Source organism: Typopeltis vanoorti, chromosome 24 (genome assembly GCF_054136105.1).
Source record: "Typopeltis vanoorti isolate ZY-2024b chromosome 24, IOZ_Tvanoo_1.0, whole genome shotgun sequence".
Taxonomy (NCBI): Eukaryota; Metazoa; Arthropoda; class Arachnida; order Uropygi; family Thelyphonidae; genus Typopeltis; species Typopeltis vanoorti.
Window position 1 is genome coordinate 36,648,841 of NC_143572.1, and position 22,799 is coordinate 36,671,639.

Below are 22,799 nucleotides of genomic sequence, written 5' to 3' on the forward strand. Positions count from 1 at the left end.
ATCCTGTACACCCTGTATGGGTACATACCAGGAATTTGATGCTGATGAGAAAGATCATCATACGTGTATATTGATGGCAAACAATGTATAGTTGATCCTTGAACAGTGTGGGGGTTAGGGGTGCCGACTCCCCCCCCCACTCCTGCGTTGTTCGAAAATCCACATATAACTTTTGACTACTCAAAAACTTAACTACTAATTGCCTACTGTTGACTGGAAGCCTTACCAATAACATAAACAGTCAGTTGACACATATTTTGTATGTTATATGTATTATATACTGTATTCTTACAATAAAGTAAGCTAAAAAAAAAAAAAAAAAATCAGCTAACGCCTTTTTATTCCCGTATATACGGGAGTAGGCGAGGCCATTTAGCCCTATCTAACTTTTGGAGACTGAGTGGGCAGTTCAATCTCCACTGGTACCCAATCAGAGACAGATGGCCCAAGGCTATCACTAATTAAGCGGTACGCAGTGAAGAGAGACGGCTCAAATGTGCCGCCATCTCGTGGTCTCTAACCCTAACACAATATATTTTAATGTCTGAAATAATGTGGGTTCTACGGTCGATTTTGTTGAGTTTACAGGACGAAAAACCCGAGTTTCCGGGAGGAAAAACCTGCTTGCCCGTGCCAGAGATCGACTAACTCGGGAACCGGTCGAAAAAAGGCTTAGAAAAATTTCCTCTAGTCGCCGACTAGACTCGAAACCAAGACTTCCTTCGTGCGGCCTAGCGCGATGGTGTGCAAACGCCACATCCACTGAGCTACACAGGCTCTTTTCATAAAGTAAGCTAGTCATTTCATAAAGTAAGCTAGAGAAAAGAAAATGTTATTAAAGAGAATCATAAGGAAGTGTAAATACATTTACATTACTGTACTGTATTTATTGATACCGTAAGTTTACGTCGCCTGTCTGTCAGTACCTACATCATATGATGCAAAACACTAGATGTTTTACGTATTACTAACACTAGACATCAGAAATGAAAAGATAACATGAAAAAGAAATTCATATTTATTTACAGGTATAACGCTTCATCCATTGATAACGAAGAAGCAGCAATATACAGTGGTATCTCTCTAATCCAAACCACGGTTTGAAAGGGGAAAAAAGTTTTTTTTATTACGTATTATTTTGTCTACTATTATTTTTATTTAATAGTTGTTATTTTAACTATTATTATTTATTTTATTATTATTACAGTACAGTATTTTTTTCATACTGTCGATTGTACGGTTATAGTGTAGGCTTATTTTGATTTATTGTGTGTTCACGTTTGCTTGGGAAGCCGTAGAACCTGAAGCAATTCAAGCATCATGGAAAAAACTGTGGCCTTCTAGAATTTACCAAGAGATAACCACGGTGATACACAAAAAGAGGAAATTCAAAACGTGCATAATTTGGTTAAAAATATAAATCCAGATGTTGAAATTTCATAAACAGATGCTACGGAATGGATTACAGGTAGAACCGAAAGTGAATTCGAAATCAAATCAGATGCTGAAATTATAATATGACTCCACAGAATGAATAAGAAGACAGATGATGACAATAAAGAACTAGAAGGGAAAAAAAAGTAAAACATGAAGAGGCAGTTGACAGTTTTAATATGTGTATAGAATGGACTAAGCAGAATGATACGCCATTCCCCAAAATTTTATTGCTAATGCAGCTCTGATAAGAAGCATTCGAAAAAAGTTTAGCTTCCAAGAAGCAAAAGAAAATCGGTGACTTTTTTACAAAGAAATAAAAAAAACTTTTTTTGTGTGTTATTTTGTAAAACTTTTTTTGTATTGTGTACAAGAAAGTGATATTTTTTATGCAAATTAAGTTATGTACTGAACTATGCAATTTTATTAAATCAAAATCCTCAGTAATACAGGTACATACAAACTAAATTTTTTTTACCAAAATAAACTTGTGTACCGTATTATTTTTTAAGTTTTACATTACAGTACAGTAGCTTTTTTTTCTATCAGTTACTTCACTAATGCTGATTAATTAAATAAATTTAACTAATTAATAACAGTTAATTTTTGTAGTTATGATTTAGAAGTTGAAAGTTTATTTTTCACTTGGTTAGACTATAATAAGTTTAGTTTAATCCTTTATCCAAGTGTAAGCAAACAAAGTTTGTGCCTGAAAGTATCTTCAGGACTGGGGTAAGGTGGTACAACACCGGGTAACTCGTTGCAAAAGTGGAGCAAGCTAACATCACTCCTATCTCAGTATCTCCCATAATGCAAAACACATCTCCTTGAGGATATGTATAATGTTATGCATTAAGAGAAGGGCCACTACTATCCAGACTAGTTTCGACCTTTATTGAGGTCTCTTCAGTGGGAGCCAGGCCCAAGTGGAGATACGAGGCAGAAGCATTAGCAAGGTCATCTCTACCTATAAGAGTTGCCAAACAGTGTGCCACCTTTTTTATTAAATTACTCTGGATTTAGAGAAAGATGTTGAAGGTTTATTTTTCACTTGGTTAGACTATAATAAATTTAGTTTAATCCTTTATCCAAGTGTGAGCATAAGTTTGGCAACTCCTATAGGTAGAGATGACCTTGCTAATGCTTCTGCCTCGTATCTCTACTTGGGCCTGGCTCCCACTGAAGAGACCTCAATAAAGGTCGAAACTAGTCTAGGTAGTGGCCCTTCCCTTAATGCATGACATTATACATATCTGCAAGGAGATGTGTTTTGCATTATGGGAGATACTGAGATAGGAGTGTTGGTAGCTTGCTCCACCTTTGCAAGGAATTGCCTGGTGTTGTACCACTTCACCCCAGTCCTGAAGATACTTTCAGGCATAAACTTTGTTTGCTCACACTTGGATAAAGGATTAAACTAAATTTATTATAGTTATGATTTAATACCACATCTTTATGTTTACATCTCGACTGCGAATGGTGCCATGTGCAGTCTGTTAGTGTTTGCTTATGTACGTTTTGATAAATTTTAGCTGTTTATAATAGATTTGTTGTATATATTTTATGCATTCATGATATACTTAATTTTTTTTTTTAATTTCTAGTCTACTCAGTTCATCTGCAAGTTTTTTTAAATTGTCGCAAATCTGAAAAAATTTTTCTAGTATATTTATTGAAAAAAATTCGAATATAAGTGGATCCACACAGTTCAAGCCTGTGTTATTCAGGTATCAATTGTATATTGAATTATAAGCAACAATAGGAAACTTTGCAGAAATGTATAAATCAGGGCCACTGCCTAACAAAAGCTGGCTTTATTACAAAATATGGAAAGCCTTTTATGGATAGCAATTTTCTGAGGAACTTTTTGAAGAATTTAAGAATCAATACGATATAATTAAGAAAATTAAAGAAATGCTTTTATCAGTTCATACTGTTCAAGTAGATTCAACAATATGTTAAAAAATATTGAAGAATAAATGAAAAATGTTTTGTTTTATCATTTCATTGTATAATTCATGAAGAAAGCTGTATGCTAAAGCATCTGCAAAACAATTAAACAAAGTTATGACTATTATGATAAAAATTATAAGTTTAATCAAAGCATGTTCAGCTCTCACACATAAACAATTCAAATTTTTATTGCAAGATATGGAACTCAGAATATAGATCTGTTTTTACATTCAGAAGTATGATGGTTAAGCGTAGGCAAAATTTTTTGTCGATTTGTGTGCTTGTATTGAATTGCAGAAAATATGAATTTTCTGCGACTTGGTAATCATGTTTGGTTAATGGAACCTGGGCTATTAATTGATATAATGAATTATTTCAATGATTTGAATCTTCGTCTGAAGGGTAAAAATCTTACTGTCTTATATATGCATCAAGAATGGAAAAAGTTTTGTGAACAAACTTGTTTTATTTAATAAGGACATCATGGTTTAAATATTTTTTCGCAATAAACAAATTCATGGACAATGGTCAATAGCCATTTGAAAATATAAAATTGGAATTAGACTATGGATGGTACTATATTTAATTTCATAAGTAATCCAAAGGACTTTGATGAACTAAAGTTACGTATACATCACTTTATTTTGAATTTTTAAGAATTGATAATTTGGAAATAGTATTGATTGAATTAGAAGCTTAGTCATATGGACTAATAAATTCAAAAAATATGCAAGGAGCTAGAGAAAGATATCAAAATCAAATTATAACAGAATGTTGGGCATCAAGCAAATATTTTCTCAGATGAATTACGTATGAAATCCACTGAGAATCAAACTAACATGTGGCAGTTCTGAGTCATGTGTCCTTTTAAACGTTTTCAAGTTATGAGCCAAATTTAGATATCCTGTGCAAAGATAAACAAAACCAAAGGAATTGTGTTTAATATATTATTTTTCTATTTTTTGATTTTATATATAATTTATAAATAAATTTGTGATTTAAATATGTTTATTTGTGTTTACAATATCAAAATAGCATTTAACAGATTTTTGTACCAGTTTTTTTTTTACTAACATCTCCACCTGTACATTAAGTAGTTAATGTGCAAATTGCAAAATTTGACTGCAGTAAAAAATGGTTGCTAAAGATTTTTAGACCCCTGCTCTAAGGAGACTTTAAATATTGTTTAGTGGAAAGAAGGCAACTTCTCTCCCTTGTTAGCATAATATCTTTGATCTTGTCTGTAACTGACCAAATGTAGGGAAGAAGTATTGCTCCTTTGTAATCTTGCTTTCTTGTTTTTGTTTGTTTGCTTAGGAAATTGCTTTAAGATTTTAACCAATGTTCTGTTGTAGCCATTCTTTGGTAGAACGGGACTGAGGTATTCTGATTCTTGATTTGTTTTTGTTTCAACTACTGAGGTTCTTGTATGCTCTGCCTCTTAAGGTTCTTATAATGCCAATTTTTTATGCCAGATGATGATGGGATTTTGTATGCAAGTGTGCATTAACTTGCTGTAAACTGAATAGCTAAGTTTGTTTTGTTTGAACACTTCTAGGAGCATGTCTAAACACAATAAAGATCTATTAGTTGCTAATTCAATGGTGAATTTTATTTGAAGTCAATGTTGTTGAGGTGAATGATGATTCTTGTAGTTGGGGAGTAGAGCTGGGCCATGCGATTCAAACATCGTCAACCTACCTTAGTCACACTTTAGATCATGTTCCATGGGACTCCAAAGCTTTTTCAAATCCTTTGATGACAAGTTAGCTAGCAACGGTGACAATGGAGAGCCAATTGCCAATTCCTCTTTCTGTTTATAAAACTTGTCCTGAAATATGAAGGTGTTGTCAATATGGTGCTTAAAAAATGTCATAATATCGAGAGGAAATAAATCTCGAAGTAACTCTGGTTTCTGCTCAGGATACATTAGTGAACAGGTTGATGTCTAGATTTTCAAGCAGGTCAGATGGTTCTATTGTTAAATTCAACAAAGCGTGACATATTTCTTATAAAAGAGTCTGTCTTGCTTGCATGGGGGCTTACCTGTTTACCAATTTTGTAAGTTGTCTAGATAACAAGGAAGTGGAAGAATGTGGATCTTAATGGTATGCTTTATGTATTTTTGAAGCTCCATGGATTCTTTGGACCAGGGCTGTCTGACTTCAAGTCTTGTCCTCTCTCATAAAATATCTAACGCATGCAGACCTCAGTAGCATGCATCATGTCACTAACCATCAAGATGCAATATAACGCATATATGTATTCCATTGTTAATATTTGTTTGGGTATTTAATATGATTATTGTTACTTGCTTGTAGCGAGTCCGTGCCAAATTACTTTAAAGAACCACCAGCCATCATTCTTTATAACTTCATTTTTGTAAGCATGTTCTATATCTTGGTGTGCAGCATGACTATCATTTGCCACTGATGCAAAGTTTATTTCTTTTGCTCTCTGCATAGATTTAATTGTATTGAATTATTGGAATGTGCAGCTGTGTTCCTGAAAATGACTCATGTATCCTGTTCTGAGAGGCCAGTATTTTGTCACAGCATTTCTGCTGAGTATAAGTTTAGTCTGTCATTAATTTATTGGTTTTCTTCAACTCATATACTGCCATCTAGATAATATGAGACTGCCGAATCTGCATATTGCTGTGGAGCTAAAATGTTGTGATGTATATTAACAATACATTATAGTAATAAGCAAATACCAGATTTTATGATAGCTGTATATTCTCTCTCTTTCGCACGCATGCACGTGCACATACGCTCATACACACATTTGCATGTTATTTGAGATTGATTTTGACATTTTGCAGAAGAATGTGGTGTGTTTAAAAGGTATCTAGATTGGATATTTCAGGTGAACTTCATGCTTGTTATTGTAGCAGAGTAATTCTGCTCAGTTTTAAGCATATTGACCACCCAACTGGCCATGGTAGATAAAATACATCATGTTATTTCAAGGTATCTCGGCGATATAAATAATGAGTAGTAGGGTGGTTTGAGCCAATAATGCTAAACACGTTTTATTTCATGTTTAGCTAAATTTATAAAACATGCTATACAGAATGTGTTTTTCCTTAAAGCAGCAAAGCCATATAGTAGTTAGCATAGCTGCCTTCCAAGCAGATCAACTGCTTGGAAGGCTGCTTGGTTCATTTCCCCAGCGATTGCACCATACCCATACTAAAAAATAGATACCAGTGTACTATAGTTAATTAACCAACCTCTCATGTATGGGTGCAACATAGGAAGAAATAACTTATCATAATCATCGAAGTGCCTGCGTAGGTAATCCTGTGAAAATGGCATTTGCATCCATAATGGGTAGGCCAAAGAAAGATCATTTTAAGTTCAATTCTAGTCACGGGCTAAGGGAACTTTTTCTAATCCTTTCTTCAACCATGGAAACTCAACAAGCAAGTTGGGTTTCCATCCCAGAAGCTTGGATTTTAACCTTCATCTCAAGAAAATTGACTGTAGGACTCACACTATTATAAACAATAATACCAGTGCTAGGATTTAGGGCAATCAAGATTGCAGCAGTGGTTTATCATACTCTCCATCCCAAAAAGCTTGAAGGATAGAGACAGGCTGTGCACTAGTCTTCAGAAAAAGTTATTTAAGTTAATGACGCTTCACCCACTCTCTTTGGAAAATAAAATTTTACTTTTATTTTTGACATCAACTTCCTGATGTTTTCTCTCAGGGGGGGGGGTGAAGAGGACACTATGATGATACAATGTGAAAAGCTTATGTTAATTATTTATTTCATATCAGCAGTTTTCCTCAAAATAGTCTCTACTGGGATTCCAATATTGTCATATGTTATGTTTTGATCTTTTAAAGCATCTAACTTCACCAATCCATTAGTTCCTTGGTCTTCCTCTGGGTCTTTTTTTTCTGCTATCTTTGCCAGCCTGGTTGGCCATGTGGTTAGCATATCCACTCTCCAGCCAAGAGGTTGCGGGTTCAAATCCTGCCAAGGGCATGGATGTTTGTGATTGTCCTACTAACCGATTAGAATATGTACTGCAATGACCTGAGTTCTGGTGCAGTATGACCTTTGATGTCTTTGCTCCATAAAAAAAAAAAAATCAAATCAAACCTACTATCTTTATATCAAACACCTGTTTTCCTAATCTTTCCTTTTTAATTCTGTTTAAATGACCATGCCATCTGAGATGGCATGATCACTTAGATAGCATCACTTTATAACATGCCATCTGAGATTAGCTCTGCTTCCAGTTCTTATTCTGTTGTCAATTTCTATATTTATTTTGCATTCTTCACTAAAAATGGTGCACAAATAAGAGATGGAAGGACACTATACTAGATGTGAACAAAAATATATGAACTTTATTTTTCTTAATAAACTATTTGCAGATAAAAAAAATTTTTAAAGAAAAAAACCCTTAAATGTATCCCCTTAATATCATAGATACTTATCCATTCTCCTACATTCTGATAGCAACTTGCAGTGCCAAAAGCAAATTAAAAGTAGTAATTCAAATTTTAAAACCTATGAAACATAAATATTATTTTGAAGCTTATGACAGTGAATATGATATTATAAATAAAAAAAGTAATAAAATAAAAGAATTAATAATTTTTTAATTTAAAATAATAAAAAATATTCTTTCCAGTATTTTGCTACTGTCAGATTGACCTTTTCCAAGGTAAGAGGCTATACACTAGTATTCAGTTATATATGCATTCAGTCTTTCATACTCATGCTTACATGATTTAACATGCACATTTACTACTGTATTGTTTTCCCAATGATGCCAGTTCGACTTTGGCAAAATACTGGAAATAACTGAAGTTTCATATACTTTGTTTTCCCTTTTCTGAAAATGCTGATATCTATGAAGTTTATAATTTGAGCATTGTTTATTTAAATATATAGATGAATATTTAATATTTGTTTTAACATAATGTAATCTATAAATTTAGCGTTATTTTGCACTTACTAGTTTTGACGTAAAAATTTTTGTGTTTGAATAGGAATTAGCAAAGAGATTTGCTCTTTCTTTTGGTTTGGATCAAGTGAAAAATAGAGAAGCAGTTGCAGCTCTACACAGAGAGGGTATCTTATATTCTATTACACCTTTAGAAAATCCAGTAGATCCACTTGGGCCACCTCCTAATATAGCATTTTTAGAAATATTGACTGAATTTACAAATAAATTAATGAAGCTTGACAAAAAAGTTGTGTAAGTGTCATTGAATAAGATTTATATCATATTTTATATAATATTGGGAGAAAAATTAAGGTATTTTTTATTCTTTTTGTTTTTTAAATGTCCTTCAATCTTCTGTGCTACCTTATTTGCAGAAAATCCAAATATATATGAACAACAATTCACTGTCAGTAATTTGCATAATATTCCATAACATTCAAGACTGGAAGCTGAAATAAAGGGTACTTGTCCTATACTTACTGGAGCATTTTCACATTATTGGTAATAAAATATAATCACTGAAGCTTTCACTTATGATTATACTGTTGGTCAAGTTAGTAATGCATCCAATAGGTAATAGGTTTTTGGTTAAAATCACATTATGGACATAGATGTTTGTGAACGCTTTTAGAGAGTAGTGGTGGTAGATCAGTTTTATTACCTGTTATGATACCACCACCTAATTTCTGGATGCCTAAAGTGCCTTGATAAAGTTGTCCATTTGATCTTAAGAGCAGAATTCTAGTAGCAAGGCTTATATGTTGGTCATACATAACTGGTAATTAGTTTACGGAATTAACAACGCATATAAAGTATATTAATTAAAGGTAACGTTAATGAATAACTTCTATATTTCGGCAACGTCACGTTGCCATCTTCAGGAACATAAAGATATGGTATGTGCACGCAGGCACTAACAAAAGCGAATGAGGAAGAAAGCAAGAAACTAATATTGTTCCTAAAGTCCTAATGGTGCCCTCTGGTGGACTAATTTGGTTGTCTTGGCAGTTGGGCTGAAGTTCTCATTAATTAATTAATATACTTTATATAATTAATATATATACTTTATATGCGTTGTTAATTCCGTAAACTAATTACCAGTTAAGAGCAGAAGTTCTGGATTATTCAACTCTTAATGCATCCCCATTGCTGTTATATAGCAAGTTTGTGCAAATAGGATTAATTGTTCTGTTCAAAGCATTAATTAAGTTTATATGAAGCCAAGTTAGGATTTCTTAAAGCTTAAAACAAGGTAACTGAGAAAAGACATCCACATAGCCTGCAAGGATTATGCAGAACCAACTGGAGCTTCTAACTTGTGATCTTCACCTTCTTCAGTGCACTATTTTTTAGTGGATTTCCACTTGGCTCCTGAATGAATGAGAGCAGGGTGACGGTTTGAGTCTTAACTGATCAAAGTGTATTCTATATTGCTTAAACTGTTCATAAGTCTTGCCATAAATACTGTTCAACTTCTGCACACTCCCCTTGCCATCCACAGAATTGCATGAGCTTGATTCCATTAGTCACAATGTGTACAGCCTATATTCATGTGTTTATCAGTGGAGAGAGAGAGAGAGTTGTCTAGTTGTACCAGTAAACATGTAGTGGAGAGATTATGAGAACTGTGTAGCTGTAATAGCACTACACGAGGTTGTAATGCAGCCACCTGTTATTTTTAACACTCTAAAAACACTCAGAATCAGTAGAATGTTTGTATATTGGACTATTCACTGTTATAACAATACAGAAGACATTAAGGCTATGAAGGCACACCTCCATCATAATTCTATGAGAACACAGAAAGTGATATTACGAGAGATATCACTTTCTGTGGTATACTTGGCTCCCACTGATAACGTATCAGGAGGTATCCAAGTTGCATTTCTGTGAGGAAGGGGTCAAACCTCTGCCAAAGTGTATCAAGACACTGCTGGAACCTTCGCCATGGCCCCCTGAACAGTACTTTGTTTCATGGTAGGCAGTTGACCTTCCAACAGGACTCAGCCCCTGCACTGAAGGTGAGGACCACATAACAGAGGTTGTGGCAAATGTGCCCGACTACATATCATCATTTGGTTGGCCTTCTGGAAGTCCCATTCTGAATCCATTGGACTATAAATTGTGATCAGAGCTTGAGAGAGAGAGTAGCCTGCAAGAAACGACACCCCAGTATCACCAGTCTGAAGGTGGATTTGGAGCTAGCAGGGGTAGAATTTCTGTATGTATGTGTGTGTGTGTGCTGCCATCAATATGTGGCCTCACAGGCTTTGGCCATGCATGAAGGCAAAAGGGGAACATTTCAAACATTGAATTCTGCTACATGCACATTATACATGTGGTTTGTATGTGCTGAAAGCTGTAAATGATTTACTGATAGATTAAAGCTTTATGTGCTGTTTAAGTTATAACAGTATTTATAGCTAGACTAGGTAAAATATGATGATATAACATAATCAGATGTCATTCCAGCTGTGTTATTACCTGTTTTCTTTAGAAGACTAAGGCAAACAGCCACTTACTGAACACCGTCAAACTTAGCAGAAATGATTATAGACATCATTAGACTAGAAGTAGTCTTTAGGTTGGAATTGTAGAAATAGTGTACATGTTTGGTGTTTATTGAGATGAGAAAACTTAACTTCCTTGTGAGTTACTGCTAAATAATAATTCCAAAATGATTTATGCAGGGAAAGGAAGAAATATCTATAATATTCAACACTAAACACGAATAATAAAGAAATTTAATGATTATTCATGACAGAGAAATAAAAAATCAAAATTGAATAATTTTATTGAAATATTTGCCTAACAGTAACTGAGGCATTGTCAAGAACAAAGATAACATACAAGATAAAATAATTTGAATGAGAACATAGAACATCAGGCAAAGATTCAAATATTTTGAGTACACTGTCCTGTAGACATGGTCAAAGATGGTCAGTTATTTTTATCATTATTCTTATTATTTAAGCATAGAATTAATGACACAAAAAAATTACAGAGATACTAAGGCTAAAGTAATGCAGAAGTCATATTTCCCATATGCAAGTAGTATTATTATCGAAATACTCTGGATTAGAGCTAGTCGAAAGTTTTTCACTTGGTTATAAATTAAATTAAAGGTACCAAGAAATTATATTCTTCTTTAATTCTTTATCCAAGTGTCTATGGGAAATATGACTTCTGCATTACTTCAACTTTGGTATCTTTTCTGGAATCTGGCTTCCGCTGTTAAGACCTCAAAGGTCAAAACTGGTCTTGGATAGTGGACCTTCATATAATGCATAGTATTATACACACCCAAAAGGATTTGTGCCTTTGCATTATTGGATACTAAGGCAATTAATGTGAAGTTATTAGCTTGTATATACAAGTTTTTATTGATCCTCCCCCATACATGAGAGGTTGAGGGACCTATAAGCACGTCAGTGCCGTGTTGTAGTGCAAATGAGGACCGAGACGTTTGTTGATGTTTTTTGAAGAGTTGCAGTTTGTAGCTGTTTGGGAATACTTCTTGAGGAAGGCTGTTCCAGAGGACAGAGGTGGACAGAATAAAAGAGGATGAATAGAAGCAGGTTCGGTGTTTATGCATTTGCACAGTAAAAGGGTGTTGTGCAGCTTGTATTAACAGGTGCAACAGAAAGTGGAGGAATGATGATTGCTAATTCACTGGAGCAGTGACCATAGAACTACCTGTAGAATAGACACAGTGCTGCTGAAATGCTGCACCTGTGAAATAGAGAGTGGAATGAATCTGTAAGAAAGGAATCATTTATGAGACTAATTGTTCACCTCTGGATGGCATCAAGGATTTTGAGGGAAATGTTAGGTGCACCACTCTAAACACATGAGCAGTATTCTAAACATGGGCAAATTTGGTGCTATTATGTGATGTGTTGTGTTTATGCCAGGAAAGACTGGAGGTAAACATTAGTCCAAGCAAAAATATCTGATCTTCTCTAGTGATTTGTGTGTTACTGAGGGAAGGGAAGGTGAGCTGGGATCTCTTTTGTATGAGAAGAGGCAAGACTGTGTTTTGGTCGCATTGAATATAATAAGGTTGTCCTCACCCCATTGGTGGATAGTATGTAGATCAATATTTAAAGCATTAGTTGTAGCTGATTTTGTAGCCTAAGATGTCTGAGTACTGCATAGTTTTGTCTAATGAGTAGGATGAGTGGAGAATGCTATCATCTGCAAATTTGTGTTTGAGATTAGTGGTTATTGTAAGTAAATCATTTATGTACAGGAGAAAGAGATTAGGTGATGGGACAGATCCTTGAGGCACTCCAGCATAGGTGGCGAAGCTCGAAGAGAGGAAGCCATTTACCATGACTCAGAGAATTGACTAGATGGAAAGGTGACTACCCACCTACAGAGAGTGGCATGGAAACTTTGACTTACTTGACTTATTGCTCTTTACACCTATAAGGTGCATGAGGCCACGAGTGTAGCGTGCCATCCTGTTCGGCCCAGCTCAACCATCCTGGTTTGTTTCGTTCTTCTTGGATTACCATCCGGTGGCATGTCATTTTGGGTCTTCCCCTCTTCCTTTTACCATCAAGCATCCATGTCAATGCTGTTATGTTTTCTGATGTTGGCATTCTCAATACATGACCTATCCATGTCCATCTGTGTTTCTTTAACTCTATTGTAATGGGGTTGGTTTTGGTTTTGTTGTAAATTTCAATATTTGAGATTTTATTTGGCATAAATTTTGAGAATTCTGTGAAGACATTTTGTTTAGAATGCATCTATTTAATTCTCTTGTTGTTTGGTTAATTTCCATGATTCACTTGCATAAAGTAATACAGATTTAACAGTTGAGTTAAAAATTTGCACCTTTAAAGTTTGTTTTTATATTGGATGATTTCCAAATTTTCTGTAAAGTTTTAAATGCGTAACAAGATTTTTTTCTTATTGCAATGTCTTCGTTGGTACCACCTTCCGTGTTGACAGTTGCTCCTAGGTAATTAAAAGTGTTTGTCATGTCTACTTGATTTCCATTTATAAAGATTGGGTCATTCTTTTTACTGTTGATTTTTAATATTTTGGTTTTCTTCTCATTGATGTGTAAGCCTATTTGTTTAGCAGTTTCCTCTAACTTTGCTGTCTTAATTTTCATGTCTTACAATTCTAGATGATAGTAGTACAATGTCGTCAGCATAGTCCAAATCTTCTAATGTGATGTCAGTGTTCCATCTTATTCCAGTTTTCAGATTTTTCAGGGTATGCCACATTATCCAATCTATGACAATGATGAAAAGTGTTTCAGACATGACACAACCTTACTTAACATAATATTTATTATTTTGTCAATTTTCAGGATTTTCCATAGACATTCTCTGTCTATGCTGTCGAAACTATGGCAAAATCAATAAAACTGAGATACATAGTTGAATTTAATTCAACACTGTTCAATTATGTTTCTAAGAATAAAAATTTGATTCATCGTGCTTCTTCCATTTCTAAAGCCTGCATGTTCTATTCTCAAAATTTTCTCAATGCTATTTTTTATTCTGCTTATTATGATTCTAGTGAAGATCTTTGATGCCACTGACAATAGACTGATTCCTCTCCAATTGGTGCATTCTGTAAGATCACCTTTTTTTTTTTTTTGGAATTTTGACTATTTGTGATTCTTTCCAGGTACTCGGAACCTTCTCAAATGCCTATATGATATTAAACAGTTTATACAGTATAGTTGCTGATGTTTTTAGGTCAGTTTTTAGCAGTTCAGCACTAATATTATCATTTCCACTTGCTTTTCTATTCTTTTGGATCTTGATTGCTTCCATGATTTTTTGCACTGTGATCTCTCCCATGTCTACATAAAATTCGAATTGATTTGGCATCTCTTCGAAAGGGGATTCACTATTTGGATTTATAAAGTCATGTTTAACATTTAATAATTCTTGAAAGTACTTTTCCATCTTTGTTGAACTTCTTGCTCTTGAGTTAGTAGTCCAGTATCATTTGCTCTCTGAGCATCCTCAGCCAATAGCTGATAGTAGTTTCTCTTGTCATTTCTGGCAGAGCACTTTACCATCTCATGCACTTCTTGGTATTGCTTCTGATATTCTCCACGTAATCTTTCTGATTTGCAGTTGTTTATTTCCTCTTTTATCTTCTTCCTTTCTTCAATTGGTTTTAATGTCTTTCCTGTAATCCATTCTTTGTGTGACTTCCCACTTGACACTCCTAAAATATCTTCTGCAGTTTTATTGAAGGCTTGTTTACACTTTTCCCAGTTGGCTTCAATCTTATTTTCTTCATACTTTTCATTTGATTCTTCCAAAACTGAGAATCTATTCTCCAATTCATTGGCAAATTTCTCTTTTATTTTATTTTCCTCAGCTTATCAATGTTATATTTAATTTTCTTATTCTTTTTTAGTTTGAATTTCTTGCTAGCTTTAATTTAACTGTTGCGGTTAGCAGAAAATGGTCTGAAGCTGCATCAGCTCCTCCTTTAACCCTTACATTTTGTAATGTCCTCTTGAAAGTATTACATATAGCAATGTCATCAATCTGGGTTTTTGTTTTTCCATCGGGGGAGATCCATGTTAGTTTGTGAATTTCCTTATGTTTAAAGATACTACCTCCTATAATGAGGTTATTTAATTCACAGAAGGATGTAAAAAGTTCTCCATTTTCATTTTGCTCACCACTTGCTTCGTTTCCTATAGCACATTCATCCTCCGTCTTTCTTTTTCCTACTTTAGCATTCATGTCTCCCATCAAAATTAACAAATCATGTTTAGGGACTTCATCAATCACTTTTTGGAGTTGTTCATAGAATTGTGCTTTCTCCATTTCTTCGGCATCATTTGTGGGTGCATATACTTGTATGATGGTCAATTTCATGAACCTGGAGAAAAATCTAGCTTTAATTATTTGGTTATTTATTGGGTTCCATTCCATCAAACTTTTCCTTGCTTTCTCACTTACAATCACTGCAACTCCTTTCTCATGTCTTACATCATCTCCCGAATACAATATGCAATATTTGTCGGTTGCTCTTATCTCACCAAAACCTGTCCATCTTGTTTCAGAAATTCCTAAGATATCAAGATCGTATTTACTCATCTCATTGACTATCTGCCTAGTTTTTCCAATTTGGTATATTGTGCGAACATTCCATGTTTCAATTTTAAGTTTAATTTTAGGGTGGGTGATTGACTTCATCTGCAAGTGAGGTTCCATGAGGCTTTGCCCCACCTGCATCATAGATGTTGGCGCCCCTCTAAAGTACTGTAAATATTCATCTGTTAGGAGACCACACGTCGTAGCACTCTGCCCCAAGGGATTTCTTGCTCCACTCATGGTTTCTGCAATCATGGGTTTTTTTATGAGGATGGTGATTAGCCTGTCGCTCAACCTTCCTCTTTTAACCGGGCTTAGGACTGGCATGGGGACAAGCATACGCTCTACCTATGGCAGAGTTGGCATGGAAACTGAAGGATGGCAGTTTGTTTAGTAGGCCCGATGCCACACACAGTCAAAAGCTTTGGAAATGTCAAGGATGAGAGCACAAGTTTTTCTGACCCTTTACATGGTACATATCCAGTGGTAGTGATGTAAGCTACAAGATTAGCTGTGGATCTTAAATGGTGGAATCCGTATTGGTTGTCAATGATTAATTCGTGAGCCTCTAAGTAGTAGAGAAGTAGACTATTGATGACTTTCTCCATTATTTTGGAGAGGACAGAGGTGATGGCAATTGGTTGGTAGTTTGACAGTAGACTTCTGTCACCCTTTCTTGGAATAAGATGGATATGAGGTTGCTTCCATTCATTGGGATAAGTACCATATATGTATAATAAAATATAGGGACAATGCAAAGCAGATATTGGCTCTGGTTGAGAATAATTGGAGAGATGCCATCAGGACCAGAATATTTAGTATCCAAGATATTTAGTAGTTTTCTTAATGACTTTTTGTCAAAAAAACTAAAGGAGGCATACGATCTTGAATTCCAGTATGGTAGGAGGTGGTTTCTCTTGGTCATTTGCAAGAGTTGGAGGAAAAGAATGATATCAGGAGATCAGAAGTTATAGCTACAGGCTTAGTGAGCAACCAAAAGCCATGGCTTCCATTTGGACAGGAGGCAAGTTTTCTGCTGGTGGCCTTTATGAAATCTGATTTGTATTATCTGCTGATGACTAATTTTGCATATGTTATATGTAGCCTAGTTGTAAAGAAACTTCATACACAAACTATGTTTGCTTTCACTTGGATAAGGATTAAACAAGAATATAATTTCTCAGCATCTTTAATTTAATTTATATCCAATTGAAAAAACTTGTAACAAGAAGCGATATTATAGGATAGTTTATTTGAGCTAAACTTAAACTACTATACTTAAATTTGTATCACCACTCCTGGGTCTGGCTCCCACTGATAAGACCTCAACAGTGGTCGAAACCGGTCTGGGTAGTGGCCCTTCCCTTAATGCATAGCATTATACATGTCTGCAAGGAGATGTGCTTTGCATTATGGGAGATACTGCGACAAGGAGTGATGAGAGCTTGGTCCAACTTTACTATGAGTTGCCTCAGTCCTGAAGATACTTCAGGTGCAAACTTTGTTTACATACACTTGGATAAAGGATTAAACTAAATTTATTAAATTACTATTTAAATTAAGGGGATATTAAATCCCACGTTGTTTAAAAACCAAATAAGAAACTCAAAGATCGGAGTTTCATACCGAATATAGTAAACTTTAAAAGTATCGGCGAATATTAGCATAAGCCAAAGCACATAGTCCAATACTAGGGCAACTCGTTGCAAAGGTGGGGAAAGTTCTGATCACTATTCTTAGTATTTCTCATAATGTAAAACCCATCTCCTAGGACAGGGGCGTCGATCGTGGAGCGAATTTTGGTCGATCTCTTGTGTATTCCTCCTTACTTACAAATTTAATTAAAACTGAAAACATAATATTTTATTTATCATTATTTTGTATTATTTTTAAATCGCTTTAAGCGTATTGCTATTGTTTATTTATTTTTTGTTAAAATTGTCAAATCAGTAATTTTCTTATAAGTCCGGGTAAATGAATTAATTTGAATCAGTGGAAGTCAAACAGCGAGCCAAGTGAATACGATTATAAGCAAAGTGTAAAAATTCGATTGTAGCTTAAATATTAAATATTCCAAAGCACGTTACATCGATTTTTTACTTAGGTTAAGTCCCATGTGAATATTGTAAAAAAATAAACGTTGTTTGTCTCGGTATAGTTTGTATTAGATGTTTTTGTAAGTAATTCTTTTGAAGCTAACTGTATATACTGCTTTAATAAGAATATGTTAGAATGTTAAAAACAATGCTTTTGTCGCCAAAGCTGTACATGGCAGCATTAGAAAGATTGTTATTGAAACTTATATGTATGAGAAAGGCTTGCAGGGCTCTAAGTGTAAACATCTCCGAAGTCAGTCAGAGTTCAAACAACTTTCCAATAGCTGGCAACTTACAATCAAAAGAAAGCAGAGGAGAACAAAAGGCACCGAACTTGAAACTTAAGATGAAAGACTCATACCGATTCTTTGGGGGTTGCCAAACTTCGTGCAAGGTTTCAGAGGAGGCCTAATAAAAAGGGACTGAAGCAAGCAGAAGGGGTCCAGAAGCAATTCCAGAATTGCTGTCAGAGAGGAGGGTACCTGGTCCAGAGTCGCCGTCAGAGAGACTGCCTGGATCCATGTTGCTTGAGAGAGGAGTTTCCCGCTTCCAGAAAGGAGCTTCTCAGTTCGAGACATTGCTAGACTACTTCTAGACTGCAGACAAGGTTTCAAATTGCCAAAAGGAAGAGTTCCAATTGCCGGAGAAAAGTTTCCAGGCCAGGTTAATGTCAGACATTCACCATTGTGTTGCATTTTCATTACAATTTAATGAATCAAATGACTTCACTGATATTGCTCAGTTAATGGTATTTCAAGATTATTCAAGTAAAGAAGAACCTTTGAAAATTATACCATTATTGGGAAGGACTAGGGGAGAAGATATTTTTTCGGCATTTGATGAATTTGTGAGACAACCAAACTTCCGCTTTTTAAACTTGTGTCGAAACCCAGCGTTTTCAACCTTTATCAAGATCTCATCAGTGAGTAGAGTAGGCAGACCAAATTAATACTAAGGGTATAGCGAAAAGAAACTATATACTCTACTGTATGAGTTGTCAAAAAGGTGCACCCATTAAATTACTTAAATAATAAGCGCCAATGGGCTTCACTTCGGCGATGTAACATTATTTAAATTAAGGGGATATTAAATTCCACATTGTTTCAAAACCGAATAAGAAACTCAAAGATAGGAATGAGAGTAATTTAATGGGTGCACCTTTTTGACAACTCGTATAGCAGAGTATATTAGTTCTTTTCGCTATACCCTTAGTATTAATTTGATCTGCCTACTCACTGATGAGAGCTCAATAAAGGTCAAAACCGGTCTGGGTAGTGACTTTCCACCATAATGTATAACATCATACACATCTCCTAGGAGATGGGTTTTACATTATGGGAAATACTAAGAATAGTGATCAGAACTTTCCCCACCTTTGCAACGAGTTGCCCTAATGTTGGACTATGTGCTTTGGCTTATGCTAGTATTCGCGGATACTTTTGTAGTTTACTATATTCGGCATGAAACTCTGATTCCGATCTTTGAGTTTCTTATTTGGTTTTGAAACAGTTTGGGATTTAATATGCTCTTAATTTAAATAATGTTACATTGCCAAAGTGGAGTCTATTGGCTCTTTATATTTAAGTAATTAAATTACTATACCTTTTAAGTAAAATTAACTTTCTTTTGTTATTCATTGTGTATTATACCTCTGAGCAAAGTTTGTTTTTATTTAAATGTATTGCATAGTTGTCGTAAGAAATTCATAAATGAAGAGTGTTTTCCTTAATTTTTTTTCCCCACTGAATGTATTCCATGTGATGACTTTTGTGGGCTTCATATTTTTATTTTATTTTATTTTTTATCAAAGAATCAGAAACTTCTACATATTATTCAACCAATGGTGAAGATATTAGTTGCCACTGGGTTATAAGTGCAGAATACCCTTTACTACGAGTTGCCTCAGTCCTGAAGATACTTCAGGTGCAAACTTTGTTTGCATACACTTGGATAAAGGATTAAACTAAATTTATTAAATTACTATACCTGTTAAGTAAAATTAACTTCCTTTTGCTATTCATTGTGCATTATACATCTGAGCAAAGTTTGATTTTATTTAAATGTATTGCATAGTTGTCTTAAGAAATTCATAAATGAAGAGTTTTTTCCTTAAATTTGTTTTCCCCACTGAATGTATTCCATGTGATGACTTTTGTGGGCTTCATATTTTTATTTTATTTTATTTTTTATCAAAGAATCAGAAACTTCTACGTATTATTCAACCAATGGTGAAGATGTCAGTTGCCACTGGGATATAAGTGCAGAATAGATCATTACCTCTTGGAAATTTTAAAATTTTCATAAGCAATTTCTTACATCTCAGACTATGAAAAAACCACAAAAATATTTTGGCACTCAGCATGTTTTGTAAAGATGTCCAGCTTTGAAAACTACGGTCTTTTAGGTATCAATCAGCATGGAATCCTGTGAATGGTGGCATCCTCCTCTCTGGACAATCAGCATTGCAGTTTGTTCTTTCACTTCATGTAAAATCTGAAGTGTGCAATTTGCATATTTTTCTGCAATGGGATATCAATAGGTAATTAAAGGAAAATGAAACTAGAAAAGCGTGTAGAATTACTAAAAATATGCTGTTAGAAAGTGCTGAAATTTATTTCCGTTATTTCTTACAAGGAGATATGGATAGGCATTTAAGAAAAAAATGCAGTTAGAAAATATATGGAAAGTAACTTCATGTATTATTTAGAAAAAGTGAGAGGATATGGAAGACAGACAATTTAAGTCATACACTAGTACAGATGCTGATTTATTTTAGTGTATGTTTGTGAAAGAAATTAAGCAAATATTCTTATTTCAGAAAATTTGGCATTTGACTGTGAAAGAATTAGTCTTCAATATAACTAAAAATTAATATTGGTTCATGAAGTTTACTTTCTGTTAATGAATTTAAATTCTTTTGGAATATAGTCCTGTAAGCTTTGAGGCTAAAAATCTATTTCCTATGGCAAATTTTGAATAAATGTCTTTCATCATTCTGAACATGCTGCACTATTACTTAAAAGAAAAGGAATCATGCTTACTTCATTTGCTAGATGCTGAATGAACAAATAAGATTAATCTGAGTTTCTTTCTATTATTTACCTATGGTAGAGAAAGTAATAATAGTTTGACTTTAATTTAAAGACCCGACGACTAATATGTTTAACAGCTAGCTTGTTAGTTTGCAAATAGCCTCATTGTCATAGCAAATTACAATTCTGTACAAATTATATTCCTGGTTTGAGCTGAAAAGTTTTGTTTGGCATCAGAAACTACTATTACTGAAATATAATAAATCTCCATTATTTCTTTTTAGCCAAGCAGTGTTTGCCTATGAAAAGTTTACAAGAATCAAAAATTATTAAGTTTACTTAGAAAAATAGCTTTCAGGCATGAGATTCTGTGATATTGAGAAGAGGACATGGAGAGAAGAGGCAAGGAATAAGAAAAGTCTCATTGACTATGTTATTGTTGATAGTGATGTTTTCTCCCTGGTGCAGGACACCAGAGTGTATACAGAGGATTTGAAATTGGAAGTGATCACTATTTAGTCTTGAACAGGATAAAACTGAATTTCATATTGAAAAGAATAAAATGTAAGAAAGTTTTAAAGTGAATAAAAGTTGAGCAGCTCTCAGATGTGAACTGTAGACTAAAATACACAAAGATTATTGAAGAAAAAATGAAAGAGTTTGAGAACAGGAACCAAACCTTGGAGATTCAGCGGCAAGCCTTGAAGAAAACCCTGATTAATTCAGCCAGAGAGGCATGTGGGGAGGTTGTGAGCAAGGATAGAAAAATCAGAACTCCATGGTGGACACAGGAAGTTAAAGAGGCAGTGAAGGAAAAGAAGAAAGCATATCAAAAGTTCCTGGCAAGTCAGCTTGTGCTCTTAAAGAATACAGAGACAAATGTAAGAAAGCTAAACAGTGTGTAAAACTAGCTAAACAAAAGTCATGGGAGGACTTTGGCAAGAACATAGAAAATAAATATCCAGAACGTGGCAAAATATTCTGGAGGTTGTTGAAGAAGCTTAGGAATGGAGGAAAGAGTGCTGTAAAAGGAGTTAGAGATGATAAAGGTGGCATAAAAATGGAAGAAAAAGATATCCTTGAAGTATGGAGTAATTCCTTTGAAAATTTGCTAAATGAAACAAGCAGTAATGAAAGCACAGTGATAAAAAAAAAAACACTGAACAGGCATTCAGTCAGGAATACATATCCATACTTGAAGTAGAAAAAGCCATAAAGGCTTGAAATGTGGAAAGGCAGCAGGAGTAGATGATATTCGACCAGCAGAAATGCTGAAGTATAGTGGTATAAAAGTCTTACAGTGCACTGCATTCAGAATGCCTGGACAGAGGGACGAATTCCCGATGATTGGAGTAGAGCTCTCATAGTACCCATATATAAAAAGGGAAATAAAACTGAATGTGAGAATTACAGAGGTATATCCCTACTGAGTGTTCCTGGTTAGATATATGCAAGTATACTTGAGAAACAGTTGAGAAGAATTGTGGAAGAAAAGCTTGGTGAAGAACAAGCTGGATTCAGGTCAAATAGAGGCTGTCAGGATCAGATCTTCACTTTACGACAAATAGTCGAGAAAGCATGGGAATATAACAAAGATATGTATTTAAGTTTTGTCGATTTGGAAAAGGCATATGACAAAGTGCCAAGAGAGAAGCTATTCAATATGCTACAGTTATATAGTGTCAATGGGGCATTGTATCAAGCAATACTTAGTCTTTATTTGAGTTGTAAGTCAGCAGTTAGAATTGAAGGAAGTACAGGAAGGTGGTTTAATGTTAAATATGGTATGAGACAAGGATGTACATTATTCCCTCTGTTATTCATTATCTATATGGATCACATTATGAAGGAAAGTGGTATTAAACATGATATCAAAATTGGAAATGTTAATGTCAGCTCTTTGCTTTATGAAGACGATATTGTACTTCTAAATAAATCCGCTACAAGTCTGCAAGATTCTCTGACTAAATTGAATAACTGTTGTAATAGATATGGTATGAAGGTCAGCAATAAAAAGACAAAGACAATGAAAATAGAAAGAATCATCGAAAATGTCAACTCTGTTGTGAAAGGAGAACCTGTAGAACAAGTAAAACATTTCAGCTACTTAGGCACGATTTTTAGTGAAGATGGTAAATTAAATATGGAAAGAGACAACAGAATCAACAAAGCTGGTATGGTAGGAAGTCTGTTGAATAAATTCATATGGAATAAGAGAGAAATT

At 34.5% G+C, this 22,799-nt stretch overlaps 1 protein-coding gene across 2 annotated transcripts in view; it reads left to right on the top strand.

Annotated features, from left to right (window-relative positions):
• SA1 (stromal antigen) overlaps positions 1-22,799 on the top strand; it is a 327,847-nt gene that overhangs the window by 287,565 nt on the left and 17,483 nt on the right. For both annotated transcript variants that reach the window (XM_090413330.1, XM_090413331.1), the window contains exon 21: positions 8,403-8,611. In XM_090413330.1, coding sequence (XP_090269456.1) covers positions 8,403-8,611 — 209 coding nt within the window. The remainder of the gene's footprint in view (positions 1-8,402; positions 8,612-22,799) is intronic.